At 47.6% G+C, this 15,580-nt stretch overlaps 1 protein-coding gene across 1 annotated transcript; it reads right to left on the bottom strand.

Moving 5' to 3' along the window:
• Window positions 1-2: 2 nt before the first annotated feature.
• Window positions 3-14,929, bottom strand: zc3h14 (zinc finger CCCH-type containing 14). The gene is given in 18 exon segments (XM_088403574.1): window positions 3-645; window positions 882-988; window positions 1,123-1,205; window positions 1,281-1,420; window positions 1,506-1,644; window positions 2,260-2,468; window positions 2,606-2,738; window positions 3,027-3,089; window positions 3,574-3,729; window positions 3,798-3,898; window positions 4,039-4,205; window positions 4,906-5,197; window positions 5,431-5,566; window positions 5,569-5,678; window positions 5,753-5,867; window positions 6,673-6,715; window positions 6,909-7,033; window positions 14,613-14,929. Coding segments are annotated over 17 exon segments (2,034 nt in total). The 5' UTR covers window positions 6,945-7,033; window positions 14,613-14,929; the 3' UTR covers window positions 3-641.
• Between the last annotated feature and the right edge of the window lie 651 nt (window positions 14,930-15,580).

Below are 15,580 nucleotides of genomic sequence, written 5' to 3' on the forward strand. Positions count from 1 at the left end.
AATACAAATTCTCACCTTTACTTTGAAACAGACATTCTGAACTATAACAGTATAGAAAATACAGACACAACTGACACGTCCGCTTGTTCAAATTCAAATCTGCAAGAAACTGTATTGAGAGAAGAATTGGCGCAAAAGACAAGGAGCGCATTCAAGTTCAATTGAAGTTTGAATTCTTGATTTACACAAACACACGGAAAAAAAATTAAATACAGCAGATAAAACAATAAGGGTCTCCTTATAAGCCCGCACAAACAATGTTTTAGAATTAAGAATGGCATTACAGAAAACGGAAGAAATAAAATGGCGTCACCTTTGCATTCGTTGCTTTTAAAGTGAGGTTGATAAATAAAAAATGAATGCTCACTTTTCCGAACCTTTTCTTCCTTTCAACCAAAGGGATCCCTAAAAGCAACATATGCAACTCGAAGAGGTTTTATGAAGACAGAGCGCGTGTTCATTGCAGCCATTATTTTTAATGACCTGACAGCTTTGGTTAAAAAAAAAAAAAAAGACAAGAAAAATCTTACAAAAGTTTTTTTTTTTTTCTTTTTAAAACACAACTAACAACAGCGACCACAACATACTCCAAAGTGTTGACGAAACAGCTGCACATTTCTCAAAGTAATGTCGAAACTTCATTAGCTGCGAGAAACAGAAAGAGAATGTTTAGTCAGCGCTGTTAAGTTTGGGGCGGCCTCGATGCATACGGTCGCTGTTGGGTGGAATCCTCGCTTTTCCAAAAAGAGAAAATAAAACATTGTCTTGCTTGCATTAGCAAACGCCGCTGACCGGTAATGGGGACACACGACAACGGTGGGACATAACGTGCGAGGTTTCCGCCCTGCAGCGACAAGAGCGGAGATGAAAATTGCGGCCACCTGCTCTGCGTCTTGGTCCACTTGAGGGCGTGTCTGGGGGGCACGGACGCGGCCGGATGGAAGAAGGTGCAGCCGTCTCGCTTGCACTGGCTGGCGAAGTGGCACGGCTGCCGGGATGCGCGAGCGAAACAAAAGCGCCTTTTAAGCACGGGACCGCATTGATGATCCTTTTCTTGGTCTGTTTTCTTCGTATTTCTTCCTTCCCTTTTGTAACGTGTTCTAGAAATCAAATGGACGTTACCTTTGGATGATAAAAAGGGCAGTCCATCTTCTTGCACTGCGGGAAGAAGCGGCACATGCTCGCTGTCTGCGCCGCTGGCGCCACTGCTTGGGGGGGAATAAAATAAAAAGTGTTTCAGCAACACAGGACGCCGGGGCTGGCACGTTCGGGCGGAGCACCTGGCCTGGCGGGCGGGGCCGCCGTACCCCTGCGGCTCACGTGGGTGTAGGGGCAGTCGGGCTTGCTGCACCTGGCGTCGTATTTACAGTTGGGGTGGATGAAAAGGCATTTGTCGGCAAACTTGCACGCGGGGAACGTCCTGCGCCGCAAACGCACACGTGGATTTGCAATTTTTCACGCCGGCGTCTGGAACGCGCGCCTTTGTACTTGAGAGAAGCACCGACTTGCAAGTTCTCGTCGGGTGATGATAAGGACAGTCGTCTCCGCTTTTGCACGCCGGCCAGAACTTGCAGCGCTCCATCACTTTCTGCTTCTTCGAGGGCGCGCAGTCCATGTCCAACATCTCCATTTCCATGGCGTCCTCTGCTCAAACAAGTGCCAAAGGAGAAAGCAGTCAGAGATTTCCGGCGCACCTCAACGGACAAATGGGTAGAGCCCTACGGTATCGACAAACATACTCTCCACAAATGTTGAGTGAATTGACAGAGCTCTTATTTGCATTCGGCCCCACATGACTAAACACAGGATTCGGATCTCAGCGAGCTGCCGACCGAATGGGCAGGTAATGGCCTATCAGGTGAGACCTAATTGGTCGGGTTGAGGAGGTTTTAGTATTTAGGCGAGATTGGTTATTGCCATTTGGATTTCTTTACATTTGAAGCTTCAAGTACGCGTTCTTGTTGTTGTCCCCCCCCCCCCCCCTCATTTTCAATCCCCCTTTTGGGAGGAGTTGACTGAACCGCATAACTCAAAACAGACCAATCTTTTTCCACGTTTGAATAACATTCATTCAAATGCAAAATAAGGAATCTCATGCCATTTAAAAGGCTTAAAATCATGTTATACTGTATATCGATTTGATATAGTATGCATCCGTTTAGGATGCACAGAACGCGTCGAACAGTACCATCATTTTGTGATTCTAATAATTGCAGAATTTTGGGTTGGCTTCTCTTATCACATCTCGTGCGCGCATACCAAATGAGGTGTCCATAGAGTGCATTTGGAGGGCTTCCAGCGACGAGCCTGCGCGAAGCCTTTGAAGGACGCCGACTTTGGACCTTGCGCCGTGAGCGGGCTTGACCTCGTCCAGTTCCATTTCGGAGTCGGCCAGGTTCCCCAGCGGGCTCGGGACGCCCTCCAGCGTCACGATGAACTTGGGGCTGGAGGAGCTTTCCTTCTCCTTGCTGTCGGAAAAGAAGGCAAGACTCAAACCTGAGGCAGAGTCCAAGTACTTGCAAAAAACGTGGAGTCGGAAGTTTATTTTTGCCAGGAAAGGCAAAATTGACAAGAATTGTTTTTAAGGATCTGCGGGTGTGGCCACCTGGCCTGCACGGTGCGCGGCAAAGCGGGCTCGTCCTTGCGCTTGTGCTCCTGCTGCCGACCGGCGCTTTCCTCCAGCGGCGGTCGACTCACGATGAAGGAGCGCGTGTCGAAATGCTTGGTGTCGTCGCTCCCTAGGGAGGAAGCACAAATGGCACTGATGGAACGACGGAATCCATCGGTCGCCAGGCGATCACAGGAACTTGTGGACAAAAAAAAAAAAAAACAAAGCTCTCACACAAAATTTGAAGAAAAAAAATATATAATAAAGACAAGTCTTCGATGAGAGGAGAAGGCACAAACAGGAGCCCGGTTTCCGTCGAGGCGCCCTCGACTGAGATTCAGATGGCTCACAGCTGCTTGGCATTCGGGGAACTATGAGAGCTTAAAAAAAAAGAATCCGGATAAAATAAAACACTCACCGTCGTCAGTCCCGTCTCTATCGTCGCGCCGTGCCGAATCAGATGACGCGGACGGGGCCGCAGCTGGGGGCGAACGTCACAGAAATTGACATCGTCATTTTGAGTGCTACCAAGACGACTCTGGAGTTTGACTACTGTCAAGTTTAACGGAACAGCGGCGGTGTCCTACAAGTCAAAGTGAAGATTTGGATTCACTCACACGGCAGTGAACGCCTACAAGAGGAAAACCAGCCCGGAGTAGAAGTCATTAGAGGCAGAAACCACGAGCTATGCAACATGTCGCAATATTGTCAAGGTCGTCATTCTAGCCACACAGACAGTTCAGTTCCCATGCATGCTATCTGAAAGGGTCTGTGTTCAAAACAAAACTAGGTGGTCAATGAACACTAAAATGTTCAACTAATACTTATTTTCCATTACAGCGGCAACTGAAACTTTTGTATTTTTTTTTTAATTGGAAAGAAGGATAGATTCATCCCCCTTTCCAAAAGAAGATAGGAAACAAACGCTTCCACGCCTTTCCCAAAAAAACGCAGGTAGTAAGTACCGAGAGCTGCGGCGGGCCGCTCTTGCGGCGTGTACGACTGCGCCCCGGGAGGCGCGGCGTGCAGTTGCTGCTGCACCAGTTGGATGGCCGCCGACATTTCCTCGTCTCGGGATAATCGGGCCCGCGGCGCCACGGGAAGCGTCTGCCTCTGCGGCACTGCGGGTGACGCGGACACCGGTCAAAAAGAGGAACGTGCGGGTCGGGTGGCGTGCAACAGAACGTACGTATCGGGAAGCCGGTGGTCTTGCTGATGGAGTCCTGCGCCTCAGAGATGGCTTTGAGGATCAGATTCCGGTTGGCCTGCTTGGCTGGTGGGAGGGACGGCCTGAAATAACACAACGGAACGGATAAGGGCAAACCGCTCCAAGAAGAAGCCGCTGCAATGTCTACAACTAATAAAAGGCATTTTAACCAGTCAGAAGAGACACCGGAGCAAAAATGACACCGAGAGAAAAGGAGACCAACTTTCGTTCCGGTTTGGACGGCAGCGAGACTCGACTGGACAGGCCCCGTCCGCCGCGGCCGCCGTCTTCGTCCTCGTCGTCCACGTCGTCGCTCTCCTCGTCCGAGTCGCGGTTGACTCGTACCACCGAGCTCACCACGGGCGCCTTGCGTTTCCGGGAAAACTCCTCCTGCAGAAGGCGGACGAGCGTTTTCTACGGCGTGCCAGTCATCGTGCAGCTGTCGAGGTCACTTCACTTAAACGACATGTCCTCTACTAGTGCAAGGCATTTATTGCTACGTTTGGACCAATGTTATTTTTGAAGAATTTCCCTGATAAATATCTGATGTATTCAACTATTTTTCATGTTGCTCGGTTGACAATGTCCTCATTTCCTGGCCGACAAAAGAGAAAACAATGAGCTACGTTGTTTCATTCGACCCAAAGCAGCACTTTCATTTTCAGCTTTACAGATGCCATGTCGGGAGAGCCAAATTTAATTTTACCCTGTAAAATATGTATTTTAAGTGAGAAGTCTTCCAGCGATGTGACAGTCAGCGCTAGAGCCTTTAAAAAACCCACAAGTAACGTTATCTGCAAAGGCAAGACCTAGAGTGCCAGCCGCTTTCGAGCATTTTCACGCATCTTTCAAGGTCGACAGAACATTGTATTGTACGACTATGTAGACATACTACATGAAAGATTGGAATCCTTTCTTTACCTTGAAAAAGAAAGTAAAGTTCTACCTTATTCCGTTCTTTAGTAATCATCGTTTGAAAATAGGTTAATTTGACTGACACCAAGCCCAAGAAGAGAAAGACCAAAAAAATGAGCTTTTTTTGTGAAAAGATGTGTTTTCTATCTATAAGATAAAAGAGAAGCGCCATTACCTTGGCTGCGGCACCTCTGGAGCTTCTGCCGCTCCTGCTCTCCTGATGCCTCCCGTCAGCCGAACGCGCCGCATTGCTCAGCCTGCTCTGGCCCGGCCTGTAGAGTTCCATGGAAGGCCGCCCGGCGGCGCCGCGGGCTCCCCTATGGGCGGCGGCCGCCTCCACGGGGTCCTCGCCGAAGTCGTCGTCCGTCTCGGGCTTGATGTCGATGACCGCCTCGGACGGGAGGAGCTCCATCAGGGGCTTGACGGCCGACGTCAGGCGGGAAGAGCACTTTTCCGCGCTGACCCTCCTGGCGGGAAATACGGTGCTGCCTTTACTAAAGGGGTTCGCATTGCCAAACTGCATTTCCTTTTATTTTTTAAATAAGCGAACAGAAGAGACTGCAAAGAAATGTTTGCATCCTATACGGTGCCCAATCTTTATCATGTACTATCGAATCTAGAGAGATGCGACGGCTCCGGGGATCTTTTACTCATTATAGTGCAAGAGCCTCTTTCCAGGGGGCTTAACCGTTCACTTAACCTGTTTTCATGGACGGAGTCATGTGATTCTGCCCTCTCCGAGCGGGAGTCGGCCTTGTCGTCTTCCGTCCTGGCGGCGGGTGCGCCGCTGATGGACTGCTGCTCATGTCTGGCATGCGCGGGCTCTACAATGCATCAGCCAACGCGTGATTTGACGTGAAGCCACCATCAAGTATCCCACAGCCACAAAGTTTGGTGCGCGACCTACCCACTGCAACGGTCCTTAACTTCTCCAGGACGCCGTGCAGCCTATAATGAATCAAGCAGGAGCACTCATAGAAAAACAATTGAAAAACATAGAAAAACAATTGACGTCATCGTACCAGGCTGTGAACTTGATGGTGTTGTTCCCCAGAAAAAGCGAGAGATCGTCAGCCATCTGCTGGGACGTTTTCTTGTTGGCCACCATCACCATGATGTAATCCGGGAGCTCCTCATCTGGAAAAAGACCAACGCTTTGTCGTGGCGAGTGAAATTACCGAAGGCAAAAGCGGAACTCGTAAGTAGTAACTAGTGAGTAAGAATACGAGCGATGGAAAAATACACATTTTTAAGTAGAAATTTATAGGACACACTCATACTTTTAACCCTGTTTTTTGGGGGAAAAGTGTGTCTTTTATTTGTGGGATTACATTTGTCCTTGTTTCTCCATGTGTACCATATTTATGGACTTCAGGTGGTAATCACCCAAAAATGTGCTTATAACTAGAGTACTACTTCTTTAGCGTTTCTACTACTGTTTTCATTACATGGCATAATAGTTAGAGAACAAAAGTGCCCATTGTCATGTTGAGTTCTAATTTCCTTCTATTTACCAACAGGGATGTAATCGGGCTCAAGAACACAGATCGTTAATCATTTTAATGTGAGAAATTTCATGCCAGAAAACAAAATCTACTGGGATACACTGTGTTTGTATATGAAATTGTGTGCATTTTCACTATAGTTCTTTATAAAAACGTTTTAGATTACCCCCCAATTAAAATTGCCGCCATGGTCGTTCCCTGCGCATCGGTGACGTCATTCTCGAGCGACGGCGACAACATTTAAGTGTCGACTTCCTCTTTAACATATCAAAGTACCTTTTTAAACACGACGTGCGCTTTAATACGCACAAGGACAATCCCAGTCGCGAAGCATTAAGTATTCTCAAGACAAATTTGTACCACAAAGCGGAGGCGACGATCGATGCCGCCTCGACATACGACCGTCGTAAAGGGAGGCCCAATGTTCGACGACTTACCAATGTATGCGCCGAGCTCTTGGAGTTTGCCTTTAATAGCAGCCTGCAAACAGTAGCACAACACGAGGCGGGTTACAAAGCTTAGCACGGGTCGTTCCTTCCCTCCATCTTGTTGACAAACAACGAAGACGCGGGCGGCCATCAAACCGCCGTGTCGCCGTTCGGCCAACTCGCCGCGTTTGAGCAATTCTCCGCAATGTGAACGTCGACTTGTCGCGTGCGCTCGCGCTACTCACTCTTATTTTTTTGCTGATTTCTGCTCCTATCTCCATGACTGGACCTTCGACGGCAAGCGGACGTGAAGGGGGCTGAAATGTTGGCAAGCAGGCAGCTAGCAGCAAACGCTAAGCACTAGGACAGACTGGGGAGGAACGAGAGAGGGTCACGTGATCAGCGACGGTATCCGGGAAGAGCGTGTAAAGCTTGTTGCGTTAACAAGCAACATAGTTTATTATACCGCCATCTATTGGGTGGAAGAATAAAATCCAATGCGTAGACACTATCGATACAGGGTCGAACTTTGTCTTCGATAACTTATGTGATGACCTATTTTGTACCTCTTAGAAGTTGGGAGTATTATCTTCACATAATGTAAATGCAATTGATCTTTTTGGGCATTGTACTTCTTCTATTAGCCACAAGATGGCAGAAGAAACAACGGAATACAAAAGCGGGGTCATTTCAGGGGAATTGCTCTCCCGCGAACTTCACGATGAGCTCATTCATTGTCTGGTCAACAAGAGCCACGTTTGGGGATACGTTAAAATAAAATAAAACAAAACAAAGGCATGAATAAAATGCCTGAATGTGAATCGTTGCCCTTTTGAATGACGTCGCTTTTCCCCGCTAGAAGTATATCAAGTCAAGTGAAACAAATCCCAGCGTTAATATCCACGCGCTTTTGTCCCGAAAGATAGTTTCCTGTTTTGCAGCATTTCACACTGGTGGCCCAACAATAGTGGGAAGGATCTGGCCGGCAGTCTAGACTGTAGACAAACGTCAAACACCGGCAAGTCTGCCAGCTTGTCGGCTCGCTCGTCTGCTTTGTTCGCACGCGCGCTGTCTGTCGGGGCCCATCAAAGACCAAAGCAGACGTCTCTTATCATCGGCACGCTTTGGAATCGAGCGACCTTCGCCGAGTCGCGATTAGCTTTTCTCTCAACGCTCTTTATTTATCACCCACCGCGATGGGGAAAAACATGAACGCAGCCATCAAGTCAAGAAAGTATCGCATCGCCACTCCCTTGAGTCGAATGCAACTTTTTTGCAAAGCGCAATAACGCGTTTTCTCCACTACGGGGCAGTACAACTGACCAACGATGATTGACCTTTTGACCCTTGGCGATGACAGCATGGGGAAAACTGTCTTTTCAATGACTAAAATAAAACCGCGCCAACAGTGGTGTTCGAAGAGCTCGTGTCTTTCAAATGTATTATTTTAGTATTTTAGCCAGAAACTTAAAGGGCTAGCCGGCATTTTGCAGGCCACGTAAAATGATGCGGCGGGCCAGATCTGGCCCCCGGGCCTTGAGTTTGATATGTCAGTATGTTGTTTTTTAAAGCGTTTAATAGCTCTGGGGAAAAAATGCAAAAGAAATATTTGAATGATGTCCATTCGAGTACATTTTATTGATTTATATCGTTTGATTTCATGCGGCTACTGTTCATTATGCGTGTATTGGCTTTGTCACATGAGGGCGTCAAAAAATCTAAAATAGGAGGTGCCTCCGCACATCAGACACTCGGAGAAGAGTTTGCCCCATTTCATCATGAAATGAATTGTGCTCACTTCATCCCAACGCTATCTTGTAAGTCATTATTTATTTAAAGAATATGGAAAGATTAATCAAAGAAGAAGAAAAAACAAGAGCGTAAGATTTGTGTCACAGGGCTTGTTTTAATCTTCTGGTGAGGACAACGTGGAAGGGCTGACTGATTCTGTTCTGATGCAAGCTTTGCATCCATTTGGCTTTAATTAGCGCACTAGCTGGGTGCCCGCGCCTTTTCTTTTCATTGCGAGGCGGGGGGGGGGGGGGGGGGGGGGGGGGGGGGTCCAAAAGAACCAGACGGCACGCGCCGGGGCCAGTTTATCACTCACGCTGATGAGCTCATCTCCTTTATTTTTACTGAGATACCAATTCCAACTTGCATCCAATCCCGGCAGACTTGAATGCGGCGTCTGCCTTTTGGCCACTCCCACACAACACATCCAAACTTTGTATAAGACGCGTCCTTGATTTTAGGTTTAAATTCTGGTATTTTCTATCTTAGCGTGTATGAGATGCACCTTTGGCAACGATGTCAAAACTATCGCAAAACAGAATCAATTGCAAGGTTTGCTCGTTATATATAAGTTTAAGTATATTTGTTGCCCCTTAAATGTGTTTCAGATGTCCCACATTGTAAACGGAAAGTGAATGCCTCCTCATTGTAACATTTTTCCTCGCGACGCAGCTCAAGATCATTTTACCATGAATACCTGAAGTTGCGCAGCATCCGTGTTTCGCCAAGTTTAGGTTTGTGTGTAGGGTTAGGGTTGGAAAAGACCACAATTTTTTTTTTCTTTTCCGTGTTTCTTAACCGGCGCACTCCTAATTAAATCAGATGGAGACACCATAACTTGTACATGATCATCTCGGTTGGAGTCATTTTCCCGCGTGTGAACAAGGACGGACTCGGACGATGGTTCGGTCTGCTTGCTTCTTTTGTTGAAAAGAATGATGAAATATTTGGGGGTTTCTGGCATTTTTTTTTTTTTTTACTCCTCTCGATGGTGCTCTTAGTTTTAAGATAAAGACTAAATGTATTACATTTCCACTGCGGCGCCATCTGGAGGAGCGAGAGGCTCATGAGGCTTCATTTTCCCAGCAGTAAAAATCGCTTATTGACATCCTTGAGTGACTACTAATAATCTGCCCTGAAGAAACATATGGGTCCATCTGGAGAAATGACACACCTTTACCTAAAATGGCGCTCGCTCGCTCGCGACATTTCCAATCGATACGCTCCTCCCGCCATCTCAATCCATGTTTTCATTTCAGCTGAGAGGGAAAAAAACAGCCTTGGCAAAGTGTGCTGAGTAGAAGACAAGTTGGACTTCATGGCCGAATTATGGAAATCAATTTAAGTGCTCGAAACGCTCTCAGTCAGCGCGCTCACACACACGAACACCTACACACACGTCACGCGCACGCACACACACACACACACACACACACACACACACACACACACACACACACACACACACACACACACACACATTGGGTGTCAGGGGCATAAAGATCAGCTCAGAGTCTGCCCGTGTAAATCGCGGCTGACAGGACTGCTGAGATAGCTGCCGCGTCCACGGCAACGCTCGCACGCCTCTCTCGCGTCCACACGGCAACAAAGCTCCCGCCGTCCACCAATCAGCGCGCCAGCAGGGTCGGCGGGCCGCGCGCGGCCAGGTCTTCCTTTGTCGCCATGGCGGCGCCCGTCGTCTTGGACGCCCTGCGCTGGCTCCGCGCCTCCGATCCGGCCAGACGCGCGGGTAAACACGCGCGCCGCCAAATGTTTGCTTCGATTTGCGCTTCCCCATTTGCATGAGTCTATTTGCCGGCCTGTCTGCACGGCAGCCCAAGTAGACGCTGCGCCGCTTGCTTTCGACTCCGTCGCGCAATCCAACATTTCAGCTTACAAGGGCAGAAAAATAATAATAAGGACACCTTCTTCGGCCAGTACTAGCAAAAAGCTCCCGGCGAACGCTAACGTTAGCTTTGCCGTGCGCACGCTTGGCCGCGGCGCTCACTCGGCGGCCCCCGATACGCCTATGGAAATAAACGGCCGGAACAGAAGGAAGACCCCAACAAATGCTAACGTTAGCTTTGCCGTATCCACCACCTCCACTCGGCTGAGGCGCTCCCTCGGTCTCAGAGCGGCAACTACAGGCGCCGCTCATTATCTGCTTTTGTAAATCGAGATCGATGGCGAGTACTGGCGACAAACGCCAAAGTTAACGTAGCGGTATTCATGCTAATGTTAGCTTAGCTGTATCCGCAGTCTCTACTTGGCTGCGCACGCAGTCTGTGAGCAGCCAATTACAGGTGGCTTTCTCTATCTGCTTTCGTGCGGTTAGAGATGCAAAACTAGCGCTAGCAAGCGAAAGCAGTGCTCGCCGGCGGCGTGCCCAAGTCTTTGAGGACGCCGCGCTTTTTCAGAAGAGACGAGCCGTCACAGCGGATTTATGGGGCGCGTGTCCCGGGGTGACCTGGCCAGCCTCTGAGCGTGCGTGCGTGCGGCGAGCGCAGCCTGCTGGGATCCATCTGGGCACTTCCACGCGTGCCAAAAAACTACCGCCCTTCTTCTTGCGTCCTCGCCATTGTTAGCGAAAGGATGATGATGATGATGATGATGATGGTCATCATCATCCTTTCGCTAACAATTAAAGCATTAAAGCCCGTCGCCGTTTCTCATTGTCTGACTCAAATTTGTCACCTCGCCGCTGCCAAAAGGAACACTCGCGCTCTTTTGTCCATCCGGCGGCCCCGACAAAGACGGGACAAAAAGATAACGGGGCTGTCAAACGACATGATGTTGTCATGTATACAAACGAGCTGCCTTTTTGAAATAAATCAATAGTAATAATAGTAATACGAATGTTTTAAGAGTGAGTGACAGTTTTAAAATAATAACAGTCCAGCCCATTTGAGGATAGATTTTCCTCTATGCGGCCCGCAAGCTAAAACGTGCGCGACATTCCGTTATTTAGTTTTTTTTTAATGATTAAGAAAAAGAGCGATACAGCAGTGGTTGACAGGATGGCGGTTAGCGAAATGAGTGAATGGTTTATGACAAGTGTACCTTTGGAGCTGCCACGCCAGTCACGTGTTGAAGATAAGAGCAAAACAAAAACACATCGCGGTTCAAGTCATTGTGCTCAGTTGTCTCACAAAAGCATTTGGCACATGTAGCTAGCGCTAAATGTAGCCAGCGAGCCATCTCCTCGCGGCGCAACTATTTTTCCCACGGCCGTCCGTCTCGGACAGTTGGTCGGACAGGTGCTTGTCTTTCGCCGCCCCCCCCCGCCCGAGCGACCTTGACCCGTCCCCCCCGCAGGCCGCTGCCGGCGTTTACATTGCTAACGCGGTTAAAGACGACTGTTACTCGGCGTTCCTGTTTGAAAGACGCCAACGCCGAGGGAGGGAGGGAATCAAAACAAACAATCGAAGCAAACGCTTTGCGCTTGGCAGAAGACTCGCGCTCTGCGTACAGCGGGAGGTTCGCAATCGGCCCGAGGCCGCGCAGCTCAGAGGGACATTGGGATTTCCGAGGCACGTCACGTCTTGCACATTGGTTGTGCTTGCACATCATCTGTTGTTTTCGGACGGAAAATAACATTGAATAACATTAAAAAAAAAAAAAAAAACTCAAGAAGGAAGACAAAAGGGCTTTTACTCGCAAGGAGTACGTCCGAAAATGTGCGTCTTTACAGATCTTCTACCGTTCCGGTTCCGCTCCTCATTTAATCATTTGGGTTGGCCCTAGTTAAATAGCCATCGCTGCCCTTAAGGGTTTTGGGGAGGCAAATGGCAGCAACGTAAACAATCAGCTTGTGATCGTGGGGGTTTCAGGTACGAGTCCTTACAGTATCAGTCCATGCAATCACCGCTAGCTTCTTTCCCAGGAATCGCTTTGAAGATTACCGGACAAGTTCCGTGTGATCCCGCCACAAAGGGCCGCCTTTAAGGCATTGCGGCCCGAAGCCGCCGAAAGATGGCGTTTTGCCGCTGCCGTCCCCGACGTGACCTTTGGCCTTGACCCGGACAAGTGCACCCCCCATGAGCCAATTTTGGGAGCGCACGCCCGGAATCCGTGGAGCGTGGCTTCCCTTGCGCCGTTAAGGGCGTGCACAGCAGCAGCTGCTCGTTATGAGCATACTTGTCACATACCAACACACACACACACACACACACGTACGTATGTGCGCGTCGATAAGAATTCTTGCCAAGTAATGTGCTGGGTGTGCATGTGCGTGCGTGTTTTGTTGACACAGCTTGCGCAAGTGGAGCACATGTTATCGCCATCACAATGTGTTTATCGCTACAAAGCAGCTAACAGAGCTAATGGCTAGCCACCATAGATACCGGCACAAATCGCCGCGCGGATAAACCCACAGCAAATAGCAATTTAGATGCCAATACCGTACCGAAACTTTGAGCGTCTCGTGATTTGAGAAGATTCCCATTTTTGGCTCTATGATTCAATTTGGAATCGATTTTAAAGTGAGAATGATTCCATTCGAGTCAGTGATTTTTTTTTTTTTTTTTTTTTCACGAAAACATGCGGAGCATCATATCCATTTTGGGACATTTTAAATCCATTCTGTTTCATGGTGAATAAGAATCCTGATTCTTATGTGTACCGATTTTTAACAAACACCAACAATGAGGGGTCCAAACTTTTTCAAGCAAGGGGCGCTGAAGAATGAAGAGTGACAGATCAGCAAAAAAAAAAAAAGGAGCTCAAATATCATCATCCAACATTTGAAGTTTGACTTCAAATCAAAAAGTCATTTCAGATGAAAAGAAAATGAATGTCGCTAACGGTGCTAATCGGGTGTCTTCAGGAGCGATTGCGCAACAATCCGGGACGCGATAAGAGCAAGCGCGGCTCTGCTATTTCGGGAGCGGTAGGCGCTGCGAAAACAGGATATCCACTCAGCCTTCAAAACATTGTTTGAGAGTGAAATGCGGCAACAACAGCTCATATTTGCAGACTGTTTTTATCACCTCAACGTGTCAGGAAGAAGCAGTGAAGCGTCTATTTCCTTTAGGTTAAAACAACTTGCATTTAGAGCAACGCCTGGTCTGCTCCGCTCTTATCATAAGCCTCGGTGAACGTAAGAGAAGTTTGGAAAACATTGTCCGTTCCAGGCCTTTGTTTACGTATCGCGCGTGTATTTACGAGCGCATGTCGCGGCGCTGACGGCGATCCCGGTTCTACAGGTTTGGCGACACGAGGAGCGATGACATCAGCGCCCGCCCGCCGACGCAACGCGCTAAGGCGTGCGTGAGCTTCACATTACGCTAATTGCCATGTAGCCGTGCTGAATAATGAGCTTTGTAAATCAAATTAAAACAATCTTGCATGTTGGCGCTGCTTACGGAAGTTCTTTTGCAAGCGAGCAGTGTCAATCTTCATTTGCAATTAGCTGCCGGTGCTAGCATGCTAGCGTGCTAGCACGCTTGAACCAAAATTAGGATTATTCGACGCCACGCCCTGTCAGTAAACCAGACTTCATTTTAAAAGTGTTGTTTATGCTAGCAAGTTGGCTAACTAATGCTAACAGATGTTATGCTAACACAAAAACACAAACTTAAATAGACTGGTTAAGATTTATTTTATCATGTGTTTTTTTTAATCATTTTTAACTGTTCAAACGTAGGTAGGCATCATGCAAACAAGGCAGACTGCTAGTATGCTAACAAAAATCATGATTATTTTAGGCCGCGCCCTCTCTGTCGACCAGACCTCATGACTGTTGTTTTGTGCCACAATTTTCGGACTCACTTCAAATTAAATGAGCTCAAATGCTGATAGTTTCATCCAGAATAGGCAGATTGGTAAGGATTTTTTTATTCATGTGTTTTGCATTTTTAACTGATAAAACAGGCACGCATACGTGAAGTAAAGCATCTTGACAACTAAACACGCGAACGTTGTCTGGTCAGGTCTTCTTTCTCATTAGTGACTGCTAGCATACGAGAACACATAAAGCAAGATCATCACGGAACACACAAACAGTTCTATCTAAAAAAAAAAAAAAAAAAACGAAACTAAACATGTTTCCCAGTCTGATACTGTCCAGTCTGAACATGGTCATAATTGGTATGCTAATATATATCAATGCAGCACTTTCCATGCTAATACGTCATGCTAATACGCTAATGGTAGCTTACCTTTGCCTTGCCATTTTGTCCGCAAACTCTGGCATCCTCTTGCAGCCCGTAGTATCCTCTTGGAAAAAATGCGGGAAAAACAGGACAACACACAAAAAAAAGACCCGCAATGTCCTCGTTCATCTGCGAGCATGTCCTGAAAATGCTTGCTGGTGACCATGAATTAGTGATAAGGAGGCTTTAAGAAATGGATTCTAGTCAACAATAATATGATTAAAAAAAAGAGTTAAAGTGGAATAACGGATGGCATCGTTGTGATTTCAACAGATATTGAAATGATCTCAAAACAAATGCTCGCAAATAAATAAATAAATAGATTAACCAACTCCTGGAAATGTCACACCACTTGAGCACAAACGCTTGACTTATTCTCACGTATTTTATGTCATTGCCTTGTATTGTACACTATCGCAACCTACAGGACTGGAGTGGAACTGTAGTTCTGCCCTAATTTTGTTCATTAAAAGAACTCGCCGTGATTGTTTTATTTTGTATACATCATTGAAACCAAAAAGTTTGATTTTTTTTGTTTTGTACCCTTGTTTGTTTTTTTTTTTAGTTATAAAACAAAAACCCCCCAAAAAGTTAACATTGCTTATTTCCTATGACAAGGGCATCTCCCCGACAAGTGTCCAGGCCCGGAGAACAAACACACGCTTTTATCAAGGCCCCGTGTAAAAAAGCGCTGAGCTAAGCGCAACCTCGGTGCCCCCCCCCCCCCCCCCCCCCCCCCCATGCCATTTTTCTTCTCCCTCAGGACGCACACACAAAGTGCATAGTTGCGTGCGTTTGGCGGCCGTCTTGGCAGGGGCCAAGCTTTCTCTTCAGCACGCATTCACAAGAGCTCCATTGTTGGACCAAAGCGCACTTTGCTCACATGTTAGTGCCGTGACGCTCACAAAGTGCCCATCAAGTCAAAATGCATGTTCTACAAAGTTAGCTTGACACAAAAATCCTTCTCTGCGCTT

This window comes from Hippichthys cyanospilos, chromosome 20 (assembly GCF_059441005.1).
Source record: "Hippichthys cyanospilos isolate Australia breed blue-spotted pipefish chromosome 20, RoL_Hcya_1.0, whole genome shotgun sequence".
NCBI classification, from domain to species: domain Eukaryota; kingdom Metazoa; phylum Chordata; class Actinopteri; order Syngnathiformes; family Syngnathidae; genus Hippichthys; species Hippichthys cyanospilos.